Source organism: Tenrec ecaudatus, chromosome 12 (genome assembly GCF_050624435.1).
Source record: "Tenrec ecaudatus isolate mTenEca1 chromosome 12, mTenEca1.hap1, whole genome shotgun sequence".
Lineage (NCBI taxonomy): Eukaryota > Metazoa > Chordata > Mammalia > Afrosoricida > Tenrecidae > Tenrec > Tenrec ecaudatus.
In genome coordinates, this window is record NC_134541.1 from 15,478,011 (window position 1) to 15,500,706 (window position 22,696).

At 52.2% G+C, this 22,696-nt stretch overlaps 1 protein-coding gene across 1 annotated transcript in view; it reads right to left on the bottom strand.

The window, feature by feature from the left end:
- The window catches only part of EYA2 (EYA transcriptional coactivator and phosphatase 2), a 155,627-nt gene that overhangs the window by 80,717 nt on the left and 52,214 nt on the right, over positions 1-22,696 (bottom strand). The window contains exons 4-5 of the mRNA XM_075527749.1: positions 10,634-10,701; positions 9,761-9,938 (exon numbers count right to left, since the gene is read on the bottom strand). Of these exons, the coding sequence (XP_075383864.1) occupies positions 9,761-9,938; positions 10,634-10,701 (246 nt within the window). The remainder of the gene's footprint in view (positions 1-9,760; positions 9,939-10,633; positions 10,702-22,696) is intronic.

Genomic DNA, 22,696 nt, shown 5'->3' on the forward strand with positions numbered 1-22,696 from the left:
TGCTCCCATCAAGATGAGACAGCCCATCTACTGAACGAAGAGGCGGGACTCGGTGAGGGGACCCAGCTTGCCTCCTACCAGCTGCCACTCAAGTTCTGGGGACTTGGTTCATCTCAGAGTGGAGCTGTGGTCCACAGGGGCTTCAGAGGCACCTCTGGGTGACCTCGGACCTTTCATCTTTGGAAGAGCAGCTGGGGAGAGGACCTTTGGCACCACCCAGACCACGCTCCCTGCCACCAGGTGAGGCTGACTCACAGCGACCCAATAGGACAGCGGAGAACTGCCCCTGCGAGGTGCTGAGACGGTTACCCTGGAAGTAGAAAGCCTTGTCTTTCTCTCACCCAAGGACACTTGTCTTCGGTTTGTCTGTGTGTTATCGGCAGAGCCAGGACTGACATTTGTGCACAGAGTGACGGGATTATAAAGCAGGCGGAGCCTGAGCAAACGGCCCGCCCCCCCCACCCCGCCCCACGCTCTCACTGCACGGCTGCTGGTTCGCTCCCCAATTATCCCGCTGCCCCCTCTCTCCTCCTCTCCACACGTCAGCTCCAGTTCTTGGATGGCAGTGGGGGAAATGCCTTTGTCTAAAAGTAATTGGCACTGGTTTTTTTTTTTCCCTTCTGCCTCTTCCTACCCTGGAAGGACTATTTCCTTCCCCAACCCAAGGGACTGGCCTTGTTTATTTAATGTTTATAAAACCTCTTAGCAGACGAAGAATGTGCTAAGGGAAGATGCCATGTTTGAATTGTTAGGACTGCTGGGGTTTCTCCAACACCGCAGCATTTTCAGGGCACAGCGCTAGAGATTCCCACACATCGAGGGGCAAACACTCTCTTCTGGGGGGTGAACCGAGCAGTGAAGAAATTCACAGATGCTCAGTGCAGCGTAGCCAGGGTCTGTCCTGACTCACTTGGTGGTCCTCAGGCCTTGGCTGGGCTGTGTGCAGTCAAGTCGACTCAGACTCACAGTGACCCAACAGGACAGAGTAGAGCTGCCCCACACAGCTTCCTAGGAAGGAGCTCTGCTCCGGCCCACAGGGCAGATGGAATTGATGGGGTGAGGCTGGAATCGCCCTGCCGCAGTTATAGCAGCCAAGCCCTTCGCCATGGTGCCTGCAGGGCTGAGAAGACAGCCAAACAAGTCTTAAATTCAAACAAGTGCTACTAAAAAGAGGAGCACATGCTGGATACCGTAGGAATGTCAAATGTAAGCGATTAAAAAAAATACCTCATTCGCTTTCAGAGAAGCCAGTGGGCTTGAACCGCGGACTTTCGGATTAGCAGCCCAACTTCAAAGCCCCAGAGCCACCATGGCTTCTTTGAATGTAGGTCTATGTGAAGGCAATTCATCAGACAAAATGAACTCAGCCCTTTCCCCAAACTTATCTAGTCTTGAGGATGAAGAGTCAAAGTTCAAGGCCACAGTCGGGTTCACCACCTAGAGCAATTCATGTAAAACTTTTTTTTTTTTTTAGTGGCATCTATTGCTTTTTCATTCTCTTTTTTGATGTATTTATTTTAACAGCTTGAAATCCACTGTCACTGAGTTGATCCTGATGCATCCCATCCCTGTACAGGGATTCTGAGATGGAGCAGATGGCCTCAACTTGCTCCCAAGGAGCAGCTGGTGGGTTTGAACTGCTGACCTCGAGGAGAGCAACCCCGCATATAACCCACCATGTCACCAGGTCTTTACTGAAGTAAAACCGACCAGCAACACACAGCACACCTTTGAACTCTGCAGTACAATCCCTTTCCATACTGATTTACATGTGATGCTGTTGTTAAGGTGACACTGAGTCAGTTCAACTCATAGTGACCCTGCCCCATGAGACTGAAACCCCGTCGCCCGGGGCTGCCCCAGCCTCGCACTTGTTGCTGTGCTTGAGCCCAGTATTGCAGCCATTGCGCCAACCCATCTTGTCTAGGGCCTTCCACGGTTTCGTTATCCCTCTGCTTCACCGAGCAGGATGTCCTTCTCCAGGGACTGGTGTCTCCTGACCACATGCCCAAAGTGTGTGAGACAGTCTCCCCATGCTGACTTCTAAGGAGCATTCCGGCTGTACTTATTCCAAGACTCATCTGTCTGCTTTCTGTGGCCGTCCACGGTCCTTTCAATATTCTTCTCCAGGACCACAATTTAAACGCAGCAACGCTCCAGTCTTTATTAAATGCCCAACTTTCACATGCACACGAGGTGAATGAAATACCACGGCTTGGGCCATGCACCGGCAAAATCATCACCACCACCAAGATAATAAAGAAATACACCCATCTCGCCCCAGAAGCTTCCTTGTTCCCCTGGGGATATCCCTTCCTGCTCAGGCAGCCACTCTTCCGCTGTCAGACACCGTAGTTTGCATCCTTAAGAGCTTTAAACAAATGGACTCACTGCCACTGAGTCAGTGCCGACCCATAGTGACCCCACAGGACAGGGGATGCGTTCCCAAGACTGTCACTATTTATAGGAGTAGAAAGTCCCAACTTTCTCCTGATGGTGGTTCTGAACTGCGGACGTTGCGGATCACAGCCCAGTGGGCCACCACTGTGCCACCAGGACTCCAAACAAATGGAAGCTCCCAATACATGCTGCTTACTATTTTTCCTTCAGTCTGGTGTCTTTCGGTTTGCGTGATGGTCTTCAATGCAGGCCATGCTGCTCTGGGCGGCCACAGTCCACTCCTGTCATTCTGCTGAGTCTTGGTCTCCCGTATGGAGGGTTCTCCCATAATTTCCAAATGCTTTCACCCGTGGATGTACTTTTGGGCTGCTTCCAGTTTGAGTGTTAAAGGAAGCTGCTGTGAAAATTTGCATACAAATCCTGAAACACACGCCAGCTTTCTTGTCTCTTGAGTGAATAAGCATTACTGTGATGACGGGATCATGTGATAAGGGTCCATTACACATGTTAAAGGAATGATTAATGTTTGCCAGTGGGGGTACCATTTTACAAGGGATGTGGGTGCTGCTTATCTGCCGCTCGACATGCCAACATCGCTGTCTGCTTTACTGAGGCTCTGTCATCATCAATCTTGAAATCAGAGCGTGTTAGTCCTCCAACCTTATTCTTTCGAATCAAACAAGTCTCAGGTCCTTGGCATTCCCGTATGGAGTGTAGAATCAGCTCACAACCTTTTCAAGAAAGTTTGGAATTTCCAGAGAGACTGTGTTAAATGTATAATCAGTTTGGTAAGAACTAACTTCTTGATGACCTAGTCTCTGGCTCTTCAGGTATAACCACATCCAAACCAAACTCTCTGTCTTAGAGGCCATTCGAACCCACGGGTACTCGATTGGACAGGGTAGAGCTGCTCTTATGGGTTTCAGAGATGAACTCTTTACAGGAGTAGAAAGCCTCATCTTTTCCCCTTGAAGTTCCTGATGGATTTGAACTAGTGAATTTGTGACTTTGAGGCTAACAGCCCAACCCACACCACCACCAGGGTTCCTGGACCAGGTATAGACCTCCATTCTTCTGGACCTTGAACTTTGCCCAGCAACGCTTGGTCATTTTCAGTCTCATACACCTTTTGCTAGATTCTTCTCTACGTATGTCACATTTCGTGAGGCTACCATAATATCAGTTAATTCCCGGTTGGTGTTTTTTTTGCTAATACAGAATACAGAATATGACTGATTTTTATATATTCACTTAGTACCTTGCAACATTGCCAAATGCACCTACTAGTTCTAGGAGGTCTTTTTAATTTTTGGGGGGGTGGGAGTAGAGTCCATTGGATTTCCCCCATAGATTATCTCATCATCTTATTTCCTTTTATTTCTTGAAGTTTCACTTTTTCCTTTCTAATAGAAACAAACCAAACCCATCGAGATCATTCTAACTCATCAAAGCCCTGTAGGACAGAGTAGGATTTCCAACGTAGCTGCCTTTCCTGACGGTTGGGTGGCGACTCACTGGGTTGCCACCTGAAAGGTCAGTTGTTTTAAACAACTAGACACTCCTCAGGACAAAGACAGAGCTCTCTACTCCATAAACAGTCAGTCTTGAAAACCCACAGGGGCAGGTCCACCCTGTCCTATAGGGTTGCGATGAGTTGGCATTGACTGGATGGCAGTGAGTTTGATGTGGTTTTATTCGCTGGGGACTCCAGTGCAGTGTTTAAAAGTACATAGTACTTCCCTGAGGAGATGCACTATAATTTCTTTCTAAAACAGAATTTTATTTTGTCGGAAAATACACACGGCCAACTCTCTCCTGTTCTGCAGTCTCTAGACGTAATGATCAGCGGCACCGGCTAACATGTCCACACGGGACCAAGTTCTCATTATTTCTGTCCTCCTGGCTTCACCCCATTGCTTCATCTCCCTTCCTCCAGCCCGCTCTACCTTCTCAGCTGTGCTTTTGACAATGGTTGTTGGCCTCTTGGTCTGACAGAGGTCCACATCCAAGAGGACACGCTTCACTCTTTGGGTTAGGATGTCACGTGTAGGTGATTTCAAGGGGCGACTTCCATTCAAGGTTTGAAGACCAACTCGGGGATTCCTCCAGACTCAAGAGAGCCCAGTGCTTCTGGATTCCTTACGACTTTTTAGGTCTGTTGCCGTTTCCTTCCCCTTTTTATCAGGATCCCTTTATTGCCTTTCAGGGCAGTGGTCACGGGTGGTATCGGGCACCATCTAGGTCCTCTGGTGTCCCACACTGGAATCACCACCCTACCTCCTGACTCTGCCAGAGGGGTGATGCCTAAATGACCCCAAGATGTTCAGGGAAGGTAGCACCAGGCAGGAGGGGACACCATCAAAGTGGCATCACTCGGGTTGGCGTTGCCCATCACCCAAGATGATAACTTGTCATTCCTCAACCCCCACCAGCAAGGGGAAGGTGGGCTGTGCGTTTGCCACTGGGTGGGGAAGAGGGATCTTCCTGGAATCAAAGGGTAGGGGGAGGAGCTGCCGGGAGCCTTGGGGCTAAGAGGGGTGTGTTGGTCGGCCGGCTCATCCTGTCATGGGGCACACCCTGAGTTACACCGTACTAGGGGACCCCCAAACTAGCAATGTCCCCGTGCACTGTACGCTCTCTCCTTGCCTCCTTTCCAGCTGTGCGGGCTGTTTCAGTCTTTTGCGACGGCAAGGTTGCGAAAGATATTCTTTTACTCAAGTCTTTGTAGCCCTGTGAGCTTATCTTTTGAATGAATTCCCAGAAGCAGAAGAGTTGGGCTAAGGGGACGTGCATTTTAAAATTTGGTTCTTAAAACCCAAACCCATAGCCACTGAGTTGCTGCCAACTCACAGTGACCCTTCAGGACAGGGCAGAACTGGCCCTCGGTCCACCAGGTTGTCAAATTGCATAGAGGATCCGAGTCTCTCTCCTCCAGCTGTCCCCTCCCGGCTCCCCCAGTGTCGCCTCGAATCGGCAAGAGAGCTGCTCTACAAAGGTAAGACGCATCCTTGTTCTTTCTTTTAAAAAAATTCCTCCAATTTCTTTTTAGATGACTCGAGTCCACGCTGACAATGAAAACCAAACCAAACCAAAACCCCCTCAAGCCACCACTCCTGGTTTGCTTTTCTCTCTTAAGCAGCATCAGATGTCTGACTTCGCCCTCAGCAGCCGCCAACTGCCTGCAATCTTTTGCAAATTGTTGGCACTTGATATGACTGTTCCTGCATGTCACGGCGGCGATGGGAGGAAGAGTCGCCCAAGACGAGGGAAGAGCCAGCCTGGTCTGTCTGGGACGGAGATACTTTCTGGGCCTCTGGAGTTTGGAACCCAGCACTCCACGAAATCCTGGATAATTTCAAAAGTGGAGCTTTTATGGGAAATGCCCCGAGAGAGAGTAAGTGTGTGTGTGTGTGTGTGTGTGTGTGTGTGTGTGTGTGTGTGTGCGTGCGCACGCAAAAGCTTCCTTCGCTGCGCCTCCTTTATACTGGACACTGGGGAAAAGAGGCTAGAGGCCTCGGTTATAGCTGACAATTATTTATGCCATTAGGTTTTATGAGCACTTGTTAGACACACAGTAAAAACCATCTCAACCACTTATTGTTGACCCTCAGCCCAAGGGTAAATGAAGAACAGGAGGGAGCAATCAAGGAGACGTTTCACAGACGCACAGTGAGCCTTTATGGTTGTGCCGACTGGCAACCAAGATGACCTAGCCCCCACCCCGAATTCTTGGGGAGTGCCGTCTTTGGGCCCCGGCCATCCTCATCATGTAGGGAGGGAGGGGCAGCACCTCGCAGTGTTCCTGCTTCTATTTACTCTCTGCCTTAACTCATCCGCTTCTTTGTGTTTCTCCTTTGCCCAAACCAGCTTTGGCAAGCGGGATGTCCGGAGTGAACTCCATGCATGACGGAGAAGGCCTGTCAAGTTTCCTACCCTCCTTAGACAACTTGGACGCTGTTAGGTAGTTACTTACTCCCCCCGCCAAAAAAATCTCCCCAAAACAAACTGCCAATGAGTTGTTACTAACCCATAGCGACCCCTCCACTCTCTGCGAGTTTCTGAGACTGTAACTCTCTACAGGAGTAGAAAACCCTGTCTTTCTCTTGAGGAGTGGCTGGTGGTTTAGAACTGCCGACCCTGTGGATCGCGGCCCAATGGGTAACCACTCCGCCACCAAGCCTCCTAGGTAGGTACTACGTCTTCATGAAATACTTTGTGATGAGATCCTAATGAGCATAAGTAATGTTCAAGCCCTCAACGGCCCCCACAGAGGATTTAAAAATGATTGACTGTGCATCTCCACTTGTCTAACAAAGGGTAGCTAACTCTCCCTCAGGGGCCGAACACAGAAGAGCCAGGCTCATGGAGAACCGTGGGGTGCAGGTGGGGCGGATGAAGCTTTCTCATTGTCCTTTTCTAACTCATCCATCGCTCACCCCCTGCTCGCCAGGGACGAGTGCCTGAAGACAAGTCGTCCACCACCATGCCCTCTTGCCTTATGCAGAACCCCGGGACACCAGGGCTTCTCAGGAGAACAAGAACCGCAGTAACACCGTGAACAGAACGCGATCTCTACTGGATATGTGGGCATTCTGATGTTCTGTTTGGCCGTGTGACCTGGCGCAGATAAGCCCCAAGGATCTCACGGGAGAGAAGATGTGTGCACGGCAGTCTGTGGGATTAAGCAGTCCATCGGCTGTTGGCTTGGTCATGGAAGGATGGACGCATCCAGTTCTGTGACCACAGAGGGGCCCGTGTGTGGACCTTCTTGCATTTCACTCATCGTGACTGAGGTGTGGACATCTGTCACTTTCGCTCACCTCGGCTCATCTGTCATCTTCTGTTTCTAATGGCCCGAGTTGCTTTTGGAAACCACCTTTTGTCCAGGTGGGTTGGAAGACAACTAACCCAACTCCTGCACCCACTCTGGGCACGACGAGCCAAATCACAGGCATTGGTGCTGTCACAGACGTCCATCCCACCGGCCACAGAGATTGGTTCACAGAAGGCATGTGACCTCTGCGGGGCCAATGGGAGCGTCTCCTGGGACTTTGGTAGGCACTGTCTGTGCTGCTGGGGAGAAGCAAGGCAGTACATGGAATCCTGGTGGAGCAGCCCGTTCTCTTTGCCGCCATCAGAAGATTTCATAGAGGATGAAATGAATCCAAACCTGAACCCAAGAGGCAGGTGGAAGAGGGGCATGATTCCCAGATCTAGTCCTAGACCGCTCCCCTTGTTGGTTACACCCCAAATTCCTTTCTTCGTTTTTGAAACCGAAGCCAATGTGAATAGGATTTTCTATCTTTTAAAGGCAAGAAGTCATGACTAATAAACACAAGAACAGTTGCCAGCGAATTGGTTCTGACTCAGGGGGAGCCCATATAAGGTACTGTCGTTGTTCGGTGCCACTGGCTCCTTGGGAACGACACAGCCTTGCTTTTGAGCCGCCCTGACAATCGTTCTGCGTTTGAAGCCCATTGTCAAAGCCACCGTGTCCATCTGTCTCCTCAAGGGTCTTCCTTTCTGACACCCTCTTTCTACTTTACCGATCACGATCCTTCGCCTCGTGTGCTAGAGCAGAACTGGGCCCCCTCGGGTGGTTAACAGCTGGGTTTACATGAGAAGACCACCACAGGTGTCTTCTATCCTGCCTCTGGCTGGGCTCGAACCACCAACCTTTCAGTTAGCAGTCATGGACAATGACAATTTACTCCCTCCCAACGCCATCCGACAAGAGTATTGTGGCAGGCTCTAGCATTCCCGGTCTCTCAAGCGTGTAAGAGGTGGTCCCAGGTTGGAAGGTCGTAGTGACTTCTCAGCTTTCTATGGGTGAGTGAGGGGCAGGAACGCTGGCCATGGAGTCCGACAGGCTTGGGATTAGTATCCCAGATCCACCAACAAATTGCTAGCAAGTTACTCAGCCCTTTGGCCAGCCTGTCCTCATGGGTTAGAGGCGGTGGCGTCTCTGAGGAGGCTGGCAGCCTGTGGCTCAGCACCTCTGAGACTGTTTGCTCGCTGGCAGAAGAGACCTACGCTGCGCCTGGCTCCAAACACCAAAGAACCAACTGGAAAGCCAACAAACTCCACTGCCGTCTAGCTGTTTTCAATTCCCAGCGACTCCACCGGGCGGAGAAGAACTAGCCCCACAGGGGCTCTAAGGCTGTCATCTTGACCAAAGCAGACTGCCGCCTCTTTCCCCTGCAGAACGGCAGATGGACGGAACCACTGACCTGCAGTCCTTCAACGCTGCGTACGAAGGCTTCTTCCATCCAGACTAGTCTCCATGGGCCAGGCAGCTCATCAAGCTGAGTTCAGCTGGCCAGATGCAGACTTTGCTTATCTTCTGTCGAAAGGACGCAGACGTTTCCCCAGCGCCCACCAAGCACTGTCACTTGGGGACACAGATCTAGTGCGGCTAGATCTCTCCAGAGGACTTGCTGGGGTTAATCCTTGTCTGGGTGATTCTGCTGCTGGGTGAGCTCAGAGAACTGCTCCATAGGGTTTTCAAGGCTATGACCCTTTGAGATCAAACTATATCCAAGTCGCCCCTGGGTGGGTTTGAAAGGTCAACCTTTCTGTTAGCAGGCCAGCACTTAAATCCAAAATTAGAGTCACGGGTCCAATTCAACACATGCACCTGGGTGGGCTCCATTCAGCTTAAGCCTCTGATGAATCTCCTCTGACTGTAAACCAGAGAAGGGAAGGCCGTGTCCCCAGACAGAGGCCACTGCGGGTCTGCAGGGTGTTGTTGTTGTTGTTATTGCACCTGTAGTGAGGTCCAAGTGTGACACCTTGTTACTGATCTCCCTCTGGACCCAATAGATAACGGCGTCACGTCTTAACCTCTCCTGTTTTGTTTTTGGCTGAGGGTTGTGTCGTTGTTGTTGGGTTGTTTGTCTGTCTTGTCTGGATTTCCTGTCTGTGAAACCCAGGTGAGGTCAACCTAGGGAGACCAGCACTGGATTGGGAGATTCAAAGGGACCCAAGAGGGGCAGCTGGCAGGAAGTGGGCGCTCACAACTACGAGCACACGGAGAAGGAAAGTCCTGGAATTGATTGGCGTGGCGACGGCTCAACTCTCATGCATAGGACACCACATGCGAAATGTATGCTATGTGATTTGTATGTCTGGGGAATTGTGAGACATGAGAAAGCCAATTTAAAAAATGACACACTAAGACTCCCAGGAATTAATACGAACGGACGTGTTTCAAAAACAAAAGCAAACAAACAAAAAAAACCCACACGCCCATCGGAAGGCTGGACTTAGCCCTTGGTAGTCATTGCCTCAATTGGTTCCGGGTCCAGGGTGTCCTCAGAACCACAGCCCTGAAGGGCTGAACGACAGTGACGGTACGTACCAGCGAGCGACTCCGGACTCTGGTTGGGGACGTGGTGAGAAGCCTCCTGGAGGACGTAGGTGGACGTGGAGAGCGGGGAGGGGCAGACGCCGCTGGCTGGGACGTACGGGGGGCTGTAGGGCGAGCTGTAATACTGGGGGTACTGGCTCTGCGGGAAGCCGGGGTAGGAAGGGTAGTCCTGGGGAGGGAAAGGGAAAAAACACGGGTGTGAGGGAGGCAGCTACCCAGGTCGGTTTGGGTCTGGATACCCTGAAGCATTCAATTCCCAGCAGGGATGGAGCACCAGACTCAGCAGAAAACACAAAACCCAAGGCCCTTCTTCTCTGTCACCCAGCGCAGCTCAGCCTGAGGACGGCCCCTTCAGATGGCTCCCCAACCGTCCACTTCGGTTTCTAGTGCCTCCTAGGGCGTGGATTCACCATGTGTTCCCTAAGCAATCGCAAGAGCATCCTGCGAGGAGGGACTCATGGATTTAACAAGTATCCAAAGAGCACACCCTTCGAGCCGGGCATTCAGACACCAGGCCCTGGGGAGTCGGGGGAACAAGGTAGATTTGACCCCTTGGCAATGACAATAGAGCCTCAAGCAGAGCACCCACATTTGCATTTTTTAATGGGTCCCTGGGTCAAGATTGCTCATTCTAGATGGGCAGGACCTTCCATCTCCGAAAATCTATTCATCTCGGGCTCTGCCTTGGCAGCCCCTCTGCCTGTGGTGGCCTTTGGCACCTGTGTCCCCTGCAGTCTGCACACTCAGGGAGTAGGGGGTGTGGTGGGGAGCAGGCCCTGGGTGCCTGTGGGCTTCCTGGGGGGAGAGGGGGGCTAGTTTCAGGAAAGATCAGAAAAGCTGCTAGCGGGGAGGACACCAACCTACCTGGTGCACACTCCCGAATCCAGCTGCGCTGCTCAGTCCATTGGCACCTTGATAGATCCCGGCTGCACCTGTGGCAGGGAGGAATGGGGACAGAGATGAAGTTTCCTGCAGCTGGGGCGGGACCTGAAGGAGAAGGGTGTGACAGAATGGCAGGGGGAGGGGGGAGCTCTGGGGTCTGGAGAGTTTTTCACATGGCCCCCTCCTTGTAGGAATGCTGAACACCGTTGAACACTGACCCTGACTGCTGACTGCCCGGTGAGGACCAGGAAAGACAGTGCCAAGACAAGGGAAACTTCCTATCTTACAGTGACGGTGGCAGGTCTTGTGCCCAAACCAAACCCACTGCCAATGAGTCGATTCTGATTCCGAAGGACCCTTTGGGGCAGCACAGAATGATCCCTTCTGGTTTCCAAGGCTGTAGCTCTTTACGGGAGCAGCCAGCCTCGCCTCTCTCCCTGGGAGCAGCCGATGGGTTCAAACCAGTGACCTTCACTCAGCAGCCCAGCGCACCACCAGCGCTCCTTTGAGGTCTTGCTGTTGTTCAGTTAGGCTGAGTCGGTTCCAAGCCAAAGGGACCCCCTGGACAAGATAACGAAGCATGTCCCGGACCTGTGTCCCCCTCACCACCCTTACGTTTGAGTCCACTGCCGCCTCTGAGCCAATCCATCTCACCGAGGCCAGATGACCGTCAGCGGCCACGCCCCTCATCTCTGGTGTTGAAACAGAATGCTTGCTCTTCCACGGGGCACAAGGCTGCTGAGAACACATAAGCACTACATTTCCCAGCCTCCCTGGGGCAGGCCAAGTATGTCCCTGTGTTGAGTTCTGGATGAGGGAACGGGGGTGCAGGATGACTGTGCACAACTTCCTGGTGGTGCCCTCAGAGGGCAAGGACAGGCGCACCCTTGTCCCTCTCCTGCTGGCAGTTCTCACGGCCCAGCAGTAAGATGAATGGAGCCTGGACTCATTCACCACATTTGCAGACCAGAACTGCCCTGGTAGCTTGGACTTTAGCTGAGAAAGAGATACACTTCTTTGTCGCCGAAGACATGGCCACAGGAGAGAAGCACTCTTTACAGCGATGGACTGGTTTTTAGAAGAGTCGCTTTTAAGTGGACATCCATCCATTCATTCATTCACTCATTCATTCAACAATACATTTGCTAGTGATGGACCAAATATCCCCAAGTGGCAGGTGCTGCCCCGACGGGGCGGGGAGAGGAGAGACCGACAAATGAGGGATTGGGCTTGTAGGTGTTGAGCTATTACAGGCACAGAATGGAACCATGACGGACCATGTGGGTCCCCAGCTGCAGCCGCCACACACTGCCCCGTCCACCATGATACCACGGGCCAGATGTGGAAGCAGGGAGCCACTGAGTAGGATCGCCGGGAGCCATGTAACAGAGTGACTTAGGGGTGCTCAACCTACTCATGGGAAACCAAGCCTTGGAAAGGGGGTGGCCCTCGATTATGCATTGGGCGACCGACTGCAAGGTCAGCAGTTTGAAGCCACCAGCCACTGAGAAGGACAAGATGAGGTTTTCAACTCCCAGAGAGTTACAGGCTCGGAAACCCACAGGGGCAATTGCCCTCTGGCTGAGAGGCCACGACGCGTTGGAATCGACCTCATGAGAGAGTCTGGTCAGGGTCTCTCGAAATTTCCCTTTTTCACTATTGCTCCTAAACAGCCCTCCCCCGCCCCAGCAATCCTCTTCCGCTTAATCATAACATCGCAGACTGAGGATCCTTTTAGGTTCTGTATATGTATTTGTGTTTTATATATAAAAAGAGTAAGAATCCTTCACATCCTCCCCTCTAGAGTCGTGTTTGCCCCCCGTGGGGGTTATACTGACTCTCTGGGACCGTGCGGCTTCACGGTTCATCTTCACTGTGTTTACCCGAAGTTAAGAAAGCACAGCTCTGGGAGCAGTGAGTTTGAGAAGCACTGGGTACCACAACACTCCGAGGTAGGGAGTCGCCCCGAATCCAGGGCATTCCCTTCCCACCTACTGGACGCTGCCCTCTGACCTCGGAGACCGTTAGACACCGCGACTCATCCCACGCTGTCCACCCGCCATGGAGAATACAATAGGCCTTTGAATAACGAGTAGTCCAAAAATCAGTGTATAATTCACTATTGGTCCTTGGACACCAAGAGGTTGAACTGCGGCCTCCCCGCCCCGGTTGTTACTGCAGCGAGCACCGTGCAGTCTCACGTCAAAGCGTCACAGGAGAGACGCAGCGCTCACGCGGAGACGGGTGGGAGGATGCGCACAGCGCCTGAGATCACCGAGGTCACAACAAGGAGAACCCGCGTGTCTGCGGGCGTGCGCAGGTCCAACCGGTGTGGCTCCAGGGGTCACTGGATTATCATTCGCTTATGGAGACTCGGTGTCAGAAAGGTTTGGGGACTGACCCAGGAGCGTCTGAGCTGATTCTCACCACCTCCCAGCACTGCCTCCTGCTGCCTCGACTTCAGCCCCGGAAAACCTCCGGAAGAGCCGGGCGCTGCGTTCTGCCACACGGCAGGTGCTCCGGGCATGGAGCCCTGCTGAGTGCACCCTGAACTCACTGCCATCAGGGCCATGCCCTATGGGCTAGAGGAGAACTGTCCCTGTGGGATTCCAAGACTGGAACTCTATATGAGAGTAGAAAGCCTCACCTTTCACCTATGAAGTGCCTGGTGGTTTTGAACTGCTGATCTTCCGGTGAACAGCCTAACACGTACCCACTCCCTGGAGATCCTATCTGTCTCAAGGATCTCCCCAAGAGTTCATGCCCCTCCATCCCCCTCGGCAGGGTCCCTGGTACTGCAAATCGTTCATGTTTGTGGCTGCTGACCAAGAGGCTGGAAGTCGGCGCCCACTCAGAGGCACCTCAGAAGAAAGGCCTGGCGATCTACTTTGACAGACCGGGTCTTGCACTGTTTGCAGTAATGTTCTAGGACACCCATGAGGATCAAGTCAACGTCATAGCACCTTTGGTCACCTCGTCAGCATCAGCCATCTACTCTCCCTTCGGCCTTTTATTGGCTTCACACCTACTGGGCTACTGAGACTCCCCCCCCAGAAGGTGTCTCTGCACTGATCCCGTCCTCCAGGGCAAGGAAACCTGTTTGAGACCACAAAGCAGTCCTCTGAGGGGGAGATCCTGGATCCTCCCAACATAATCAGCTTGGAAAGACCTACCATCCTATTGTCATAGCTGTCAGGAGAGGGCCGAGGTTCCTGATGGGAAGTGGACCCGCCTGCTACATGGCTATTAAAAATTTTTTAAAACATTTTATTAGTGGCTCATACAACTCGTATCACAATCCATACATCCATCCATTGTGTAAAGCACATCTGTACATTCTTTGTCCTAATCATTTTCAAAGCATTTGCTCTCCACTTAAGCCCTTTGCATCAGGTCCTCTTTTTTCTACCTCTCCCCGCTGGCCCCTCCCTCATGAGCCCTTGATCATTTATAAATTATTATTTTGTCATATCTTGCCCTGTCCGACGTCTCCCTTCACCCCCTTTTCTGTTGTCCATCCCCCAGGGAGGAGGTCACATGTAGATCCTTGTAATCAGTTCCCTCTTTCCAACCCACACTCCCTCTACCCTCCCAGTATCGCCACTCACACCCCTGGTCCTGAAGGTATCATCCGCCCTGGATTCCCTGTGCCTCTAGCTCCTATCTGCACCAGTGTACAACCTTTGCTCTATCCAGACTTGCAAGGTAGAATTCGGATCATGATAGTTGGGGGTGGGGGGGGGGAAGGAGGAAGCATTTAGGAACTGGAGGAAAGCTGTATTCTTCATCGGTGCTATATCGCACCCTGACTGACTCATCTCCTCCCCTAAACCCCTCTGCGAGGGGATCTCCAGTGGCTGACAAATTGGCTTTGGGTCTCCACTCTGCACGTCCCCCTTCATTCACTATGGTAAGATTTTTTTTTGTTCTGATGATACCTGATCCCTTTGACACCTTGTGATCACACAGGCTGGTGTGCTTCTTCCATGTGGGCTTTGTTGCTTCTGAGCTAGATGGCCGCTTGTTCACCTTCAAGCCTTTAAGACCCCAGACACTATCTCTTTTGATAGCCAGGCACCATCAGCTTTCTTCGCCACATTTGCTTATGCACCCATTTGTCTTCAGCGATCCATCTTGTTGAGGGGTTGCCTCTTTTCAATGCAGCCTCCACGTTACCTAGTCTACCGTCCTTCCCCAACGGGCCCTTCTGATGACACGTCCCCAGCGAGGATAAGCATCCTCGAGCCTAGGATGCATTCTGGGAGTACTGCCTTCAAGGCAGATTTGCTCGGTCTTGACATAGTCAGTATGTAACATGGTGTCGTCAATAGTCTCTGCCAACAAGGGGACTGGACTGTGTCTATTCTTCTGTCGTCCCTTGTTCACCTACCATCCCGCCAGCAGGGAAGCTAAGTGATGGAAGTAGCTGGGTGGAGGCATGGCGCTAGGAGGCAACTGACACAGAGCTTTCATGGTGGGAAAAAGGGGTGGGGTGGGGGGTGTGGGGCAGGACTGTGGCAGAGTGGCATGCATATGCTCATCAAAGGGACCGGCCGCTTAGGGCAGGTCCTGTCTGAATCTCCAGGAAACAAGAACAACAAACTCACTGACATCGAGTCTATTCTGACTCCCAGCACCCTTTTACAGGGTTTCTAGAGCTATAAATCTTGATGGGAGCAGAGAGCCTCATCTGTCTCTGGCAACGTGGCTGGTGGGCTTGAACCGCTGATCCTGAGGTTTGCTAAGTCCAATGCATAATTACCTAATGTCCCCATCAGGGCTCCTTTGAGATCCTCAGTAAGCATTCCCGATTCTTTCCTCTCTTGTGAGCCTCCGTCTCTAGAGGTTGACGGATGAAGGCAGATTCTCATCTTCCCAGATCTCCATGAAGCCCGAGGGGGGCTTTGTAAGTTGTTCCGGCCAAGGAGCTTTTGAAGGGAGACAACTTTTATAGCTGCTCCTCTGGATGCCTCTCAACTCCTGGCCTGGATCCCGTGGAGACGGAATGCCTGGAGCAAGAGTAACCACCATAAGGCATGAGCCTATAGGCTGAGATGAAAGGAGTGGACAATAAATGGAACCGGGTTCTCGATGAGGTGCCGAAACTGCCCGACCCACCTTGAGGGTCTAACTGAAGACTTCTTCTTAAAGACACAACGCATTTCATTACGGTTCAAGCCAATGGCTGCCCCGCTTGCAGCCCAAAGCATTCCCAACGGATACAACACTACTCAGTGGCTCACATGTGGGAACTGGGAGCCTCATGTAGTTAGTTTGTGACTTTCCAAGGGAAGGAAGTGTCTGTGTTTGCCATATGACGTCTCCCGACATTACAAGCGTAGGAAGCACATATAAATTCGCTGGCAAAGAGGCATTCAAAAGCATAAACAGAAAACGTGTTTGTCTGAAGTGGATGTGGCCTGTGGGAGACAGCTTGTCATCGCTGGCTCCAGAAAGGCAGAACGATGAAAGATCACCATTGCTGGGCAAAGGCCCAGACCAGACGACAGTGGACACGTCACTAGCAAGGCCTGTGTTCCAGGTATGGAGGGCCAGGCGAGCCCCTGACCCACCGACACGTGCATATTCCATAAGATTCCAGTTGGAAGAAAGCTCCTGACAGCTGGGATGGACCATTCCCACCAGCTTACAGGAAAATAGAAATTACATAGAAACTCTGAAGATAAAGTCAGTTCTATTTTTTAGGCACAAATTGAGACTAAAACCTACTATACAGGGGACAGAGGAGCTCTTTGAGGTCCTAGAACTCTGTCTTCCTAGCGGTCAGGAGACCTGTGTGAACAGCGCTGGGCCAGCCCCTTTCTTCTCCGCCATCCTGCCCTCGGGTGCTGCTGTTGTGGTCAGGTGTCACTGAGTCCGCGCTGACCCATAGCGACCTTATGCACAACAGTGTGGAACACCGCCCAGTCCTGCCCCGCCCTCACAACTGTTCCCATGCCGGAGCCCACTGTCCAGCCCCCGTGTCAGTCCATCTCGCCGAGGGTTTCCTCTCTTTCGCTGCCCCTCCACTTGACCATGCATGATGTCCTTCCCCAGGGACTGGTCTCTCCCGACAACACGTCTGCGGTATGTGAGACAAGTCTCAGGTGCTGACATGGACGTGATTTACTTCCTGGCATGCTGTCTCCCCTGCGGTTCACCTCAGACCCCTCTCTTTTATTGACCCGCTTCTTCCTCTTCCCCACCTCTCACCCCTCACCCCTCCACAGCCCTCCACTCCAGTGTGTCCATTCGCACCTGTTTCGACACGTAATCCCTGCACGTTGCTTCATTTCATATGGTGTCTAGAGGCCTTTGCTTGTCATTGAGCATTTGCTCTTAAGCTCTGTCCGTGTCCCTGTGGGGACATGCGTGTTGCCTGAGACACTTCATTCCTCCTACATTCCAGTCTGCTGCTCATCTCTTCACCTGCCCTGGAAGAGCCTTGGTGGCTCCAATGTTTGGGCACTCGGCTGCCAAGCAAAAGGCTGGCAGTTTGAACCCACCCAGCGGCTCCTCGGGAGAGAGGCCCGGCTATCGGTTCCCATAGCGACGACAACACAGAAAACCGGAGGGGCAGCTCCACCGCCACATGGGTCTAGATGGACTCCAGGACACCGCTGCGGCAACAGCCACGGCTGGGCAGTCTCCCAACCTGTCACTCCCCCAGGGAGGACATCCAGGGATTCCCCATCTCTGCCCACCACCCACATCCTTGGGCACCCCCCTGTGGATCTGAGTGCGGGGTCTCATGGAGTCCACCCCCAGAAGTGGAGCTGCTGGCCAAAGGGGCCGTGCAGGCTGGATCTCCCAAAGGCTGGATGACTGGAGGGCTCAGAGTGCCTGCCCAGGGTCCATTTCTGACAGCCTCTGTGTCCCCAACTAACCAAATGAAAACATACCAGTCACTCACTCCAGGTGCCCCCGCATGCTCAAGTAGATCTGAATTGCAGAGACCATGTGGAAGCAGGTCACCAGGCCTTTCTCCCGAGTGCCTCTGGCCATGTTTGAACTGCCAGCCTTGCACTTGGTACATGAGCACTTCCATGGCTGCTCGGCCCAGGGGCTTCTCCCCGCGGATGGGCTCAACAGGATGAACAGGGTGGCTTTATCATTTGTGGTGCTCAGTTCACACCTCTGATGACTGGGGAGCCTCTTGGTCAATCCCCTCCTCTGAAAAGTTCCCCTCCTCCCTCTCTACAGCCACGCGGAGCTCTCCCAAAGCCCCAGCCCCCGGAAGTCTTTTGGTGATCCGCCTCAGCTGTTCCAATCACACTGCCATCGAGTCCCTGTCGAATTATGAGGACCGTCCAGGACAACCTAGAACTGCCCCCAAGTTTCCCAGATTGTACCTCTTGACAGGAGTAGAAAGCCCTGTCTTTCTCCCTCGGAGTGGCTGGTGGTCTTGAACTGTTGACCTTGCCGATCTTGGCCCACAGCATCACTGTGATACCACCCAAACACTACCTACCTCCATGTCCTGCCCCCGGGCTGTTCCTTTCCCCTATATAAGCTTGCTTCACCTCAGGACTGCCCGGGTGCAGTCCAGATTCATGGGCAGGGGAGGGGGGAGGGGGGCTCTGCCCAGTGGCTCCTGAGGTCACCAAGGAGCAGCCCAGGTCACTGCTCCCTCAAGCCTTTTAGGCGAACCGGGTTTTGCTGTCACGCACCAAGAGACTAGCTCTGCCTTCCCAGGCCGTACAAAGAAAGCCCCTGCGTAGCCTCAGCAAGCAACCTCTACCATCAATCAACCCGGTGCCCCCAGTCCTGCCCTTGACCTTGCCTGTAAGGCTTGTGTTCTTCCTGAAACTGTTCATTCAACCCCCCACCCACTCCCTTAATAAATACTTGTCAGGCCAAACTCTGTCTTAAGAAAAGAGGTGAGTCCTGTCTCATTAGACCTGGAAGGGTCAAAGACAGCAGAGAACCCAGACCTAATTGATTATGTGCAGTGGTGATGAGGGCCAAGTGGTTGGACTTGGCGAAGCCTCAGTCTCCCCGTCTATAAAATGGAGCTACGTGTAGTGTATGTACTTGGTCCATGAGGAGGGCTGTGCGGCCTCAGGTGGGAACAGGTTGGCGGGCACAGTCAGTGGGCACTAGGTGTGACCAGACCCTTCTTCTTGTGGCACCACTGGGACAACTCGGAGGCCCGCACTGCACTGACCAGCTGTTTCTGTTTAGTTCATGGGATAAATACAGGTCCCCCCCAATAAACTCAGATCAGGCCGAGGGGCAGAGCCCGGATGGAAACACAGGCTGCTGGGGCACCAGACTGAGTCCTGAGACCACCAAGACGTGGTCCACCGGCCAGGAAGGGAGGCGTCTATCCCAGCCACCCAACTCTGAGTTGTCTGACCCCTGTTGCCTTCAGATATCCAAACACCTACTCGGACCTTATTCTCTGGCCACTCTGCTCCTCGCTGAGCCCAGCCCACATCTGTGTTTAATCAAATCAGTTGCTAAATGTCACAATGGCCTCATTCACAGGTAGCATAAAGCGCATTTAACGGGCAATAAAACAATCCGCATTCCTGGGAAGGCCATTTTGCCCGGCTGCCCTGTCGCTGCGCCTCTGCTGCTCGGTTCGGAATGGTGCCGAGGCAGACTGGGGCGGGGTGGGGTGGGGGCAAGTGGGGTAGGGGCAGGAGGGGAAGAAGTCCAGGAAGAGCAATGCAAAGGAGGCGGCCACGACCTGCCGCCCCACACGTGAGGCTGTGCAGAGATGCCCAGCACGCGGTGTCCCATGAAAGAAAGGCCACTTGCAGAACCGTGAGATCACTGCGGCCACACCCTACATCGAATGCAGACAGGCATTCCGTGCGGGCTGCATGGGTGGTAACAACACTGGCGGGCTTCTTGGAGGATGTGGCACTGGAATAGAAACCTCATTAGCAGGAAACCCAGCCAGAGGACAATCTGGGAGGAAGAGCATTCCTCTGCGGAGGGAACAAAGCAGACTCCCTGCCGCTGAGTTGATGCAGACTCATGGTAACTATTGTTGGGAGCAGGAAGCCCATCTTCCTCAGTAGGAGTGGTTCCAATCTGCAGACTTTGTGCCTGCCACACCACCTGGGCTCCTGTGGGAGGACAGCAGAGTGTCAAGGCCCTGAGGTAGGGGGACTGGCAGCAGTAGTCCAGTGTGCATGAAGTACGGAGGACCAGAGCGAGCAGGTCGGAGATGAGGCCAGGGAGTGACCTCAGGCCTGCACAGGAAGTTCTAGATGCACAGGAAGTTCTAGATGAAGTTTTCAATGGGGGGGGGGGGGGAGAAGGACTTCATCTGATGGCGCAACACAAGGAAGGGCCCATCTCTGACTTCACCCAGGGTGGTGGAAACAGATCAGGGGGTCCCAGTGGACCCCCAAGCAGCTCAAAACCACCAGCCACTCTTCAGAAGAAAGATGGGGCGTCCTGCTCCCCTAAAGAGTTGCCTTCTCAGAACCCCACAGGGGCAGTTCCGCCCTGTCCTATAGGGCCGCTGTGAGTCAGCATTGACTCCACGGCAGGGAGTTTCTTTTGCTTTTGAATTGAGTTATTCACCGAGAGTCCAGAGGAGGGACTGAAGTGAGAGACGCCTTAAGCTCGGATGGTGGATATTTGCACTGGCTGGAGTCCATTCCTGCACCACATCCCCCTGACCACAAGGATCGCTTTTAGGGTAAGCACTTGCACTGGGCAGGCCCTGGGCGGGTGGCTCTCAAGATGCAGAATTGGTCAAGAGCCCACTAGGAGGGCAAACCTGTCTAAGGTGATTAGAGAGAAACTAAGTGCTATGCATTGAACTGTGTCTCCCCCAAATATGCACTGGAAAATCTGAAACCTCCATAGCAGTGGATGTAATCCTATCTGAAAACAGGCCTCCTTGTTACATTAATGAGACCAGTATCAGTGAGGCTCTCTTTTAAGTCAGTCGCCGTGGAGAAAGGAAAAGAGCAGATTAGACATGGAACAAACTGACCTGGAAGCTGTGGCCGCAGAAGGTAGTCAAGGAATTGAGATTCAGAAGCTGAAACAGCTCCAGACCTTCCCCTAGAGCCAAGGAGAGAATGCACCTTCCCCAGAGGTGGTGCCATGCTCTGGAACTACCAGCCCCCTAAACTGTGAGAAAATACGTTTCTGTTCACTAAAGCCACCCCCTTGTGACATTTCTGTTATAACAGTACACAGAAACCATGACCACAGATGGACAGACAGTCACATGGATAGATAAAACCAAAATTCACTGCTTTCGGGTCCATGATGACTATGATGTCTGAGGCTGTAAAACTTTAAGGGAGCAGAGGAAGCCTCATATTTCACCCAAAGATTGGCCAGTGGGTTCAAACTGCTGACCTTGTGGTTCGTTGTGAAATGTGTAACCCACTCTGCCACCAGGGCTCCTTTACAAAGATAGATAGACACCAGCCTGTGGTCTCCCTGCTTGATGTTCAACCCCTGCAGCTACAGGAGCCAGTGGCCTCCAAGCTGACATCTGACTCATGGACTTGAAGCAGACTATACTCAGCCTCTTCAACAACTGTGTGAGCCATTTCTTGATAGAAATCTCTTTACACACACACACACACACACACACACACACACACACACACACACACACCACTAGTTTTGCCTCTCTAGAGTACCCAGCCTAACAAACAAATATTTATTCATCACCAACGCTACGCCAAAGCTGTATGAATTTTTTTGGGAAAGAGATGAATAAGACATTATATCCTCAGGGTCTTTCACTAATTCTTTCAAATTGTCTTGCCAGCAGGGAGGGGCTGAAAACACGTACGTATGCAGAACAGAATGTCAGACAATAAGAGGCTGCCCACCAGACTCAAGCGAGAGAGGGGGAGGAGGAGCGTGGGGGGTCATTGTTAAAAAGTGGGGCCAGGGACGGCTTCGCCTCTGCTCAAAGACTTGTAAGAGACCAGGGAACACAGTGTAGAGGGGTGAAAAACCTTGTGAGTCCTGATCACAAACGGCAACACTGTGATTTGAACTCAGGTCTGTCTGTTTCTGGAATCTATTTAAACATTTCAGAATTTGAGTTTATGGGTTCGGTTTTTGGGTGTGTGTGTTTTAAAGAGCAGTTTTAAGTTTACGCCCCTCCCCCGTGCAAAACCAAAACAAAACAAAGTGCAGAAACTACAGAGACTTCTCACTTAGCCCTTCTGCCCTCTGTCCAATGTCTCCTGTTACTAACACCCCCATTGTGGGAAACGCAGGTTACAGTTTGTGAACTCACGTGGACGCATTGCTAAGTGGGAAACGCAGGTTACAGTTAGTGAACTCACGTGGACGCATTGCTAAGTGGGAAACGTAGGTTACAGTTAGTGCACTCCGGCGGATACATTACTAAGTGGGAAATGTAGGTTACAGTTAGTGAACTCACGTGGACCCATTGCTAAGTGGGAAACGTAGGTTACAGTTAGTACACTCCTGCGGATACATTACTAAGTGGGAAACGTAGGTTACAATTAGTACACTCCTGCGGATACATTACTAAGTGGGAAACGTAGGTTACAGTTAGTACACTCCTGCGGATACATTACTAAGTGGGAAACGTAGGTTACAGTTAGTGCACTCCTGCGGATACATTACTAAGTGGGAAACGTAGGTTACAATTAGTACACTCCTGCAGATACATTACTAAGTGGGAAACGTAGGTTACAGTTAGTGCACTCCTGCGGATACATTACTAAGTGGGAAACGTAGGTTACAGTTAGTGAACTCAGGTGGATACATTAATTACTAAGGCCCTCTCCTTATGTTGTGCAGTCCTGTGGATTTTGGCAGATGTTTAACAGCCTGGGCGCGCCATGACGACAGTGTTACATAGATGTTTCACTGCCCTTGAAATACCCTGTGATCCACCTAATCATGCCTCCACCCAGGCGAGACCCCCAACAACCCCGGGTCTTGTCACTCACTGCCTCCTTATAGTTGGAATGAAACACCATGTCGCTTTTCCAGATTTGCTTCTGACACAGAACCCTACGCAAGTAAGGCCCACCATCTTTTCCATCATTGAATAATACAACTTTTGGTTTGGTG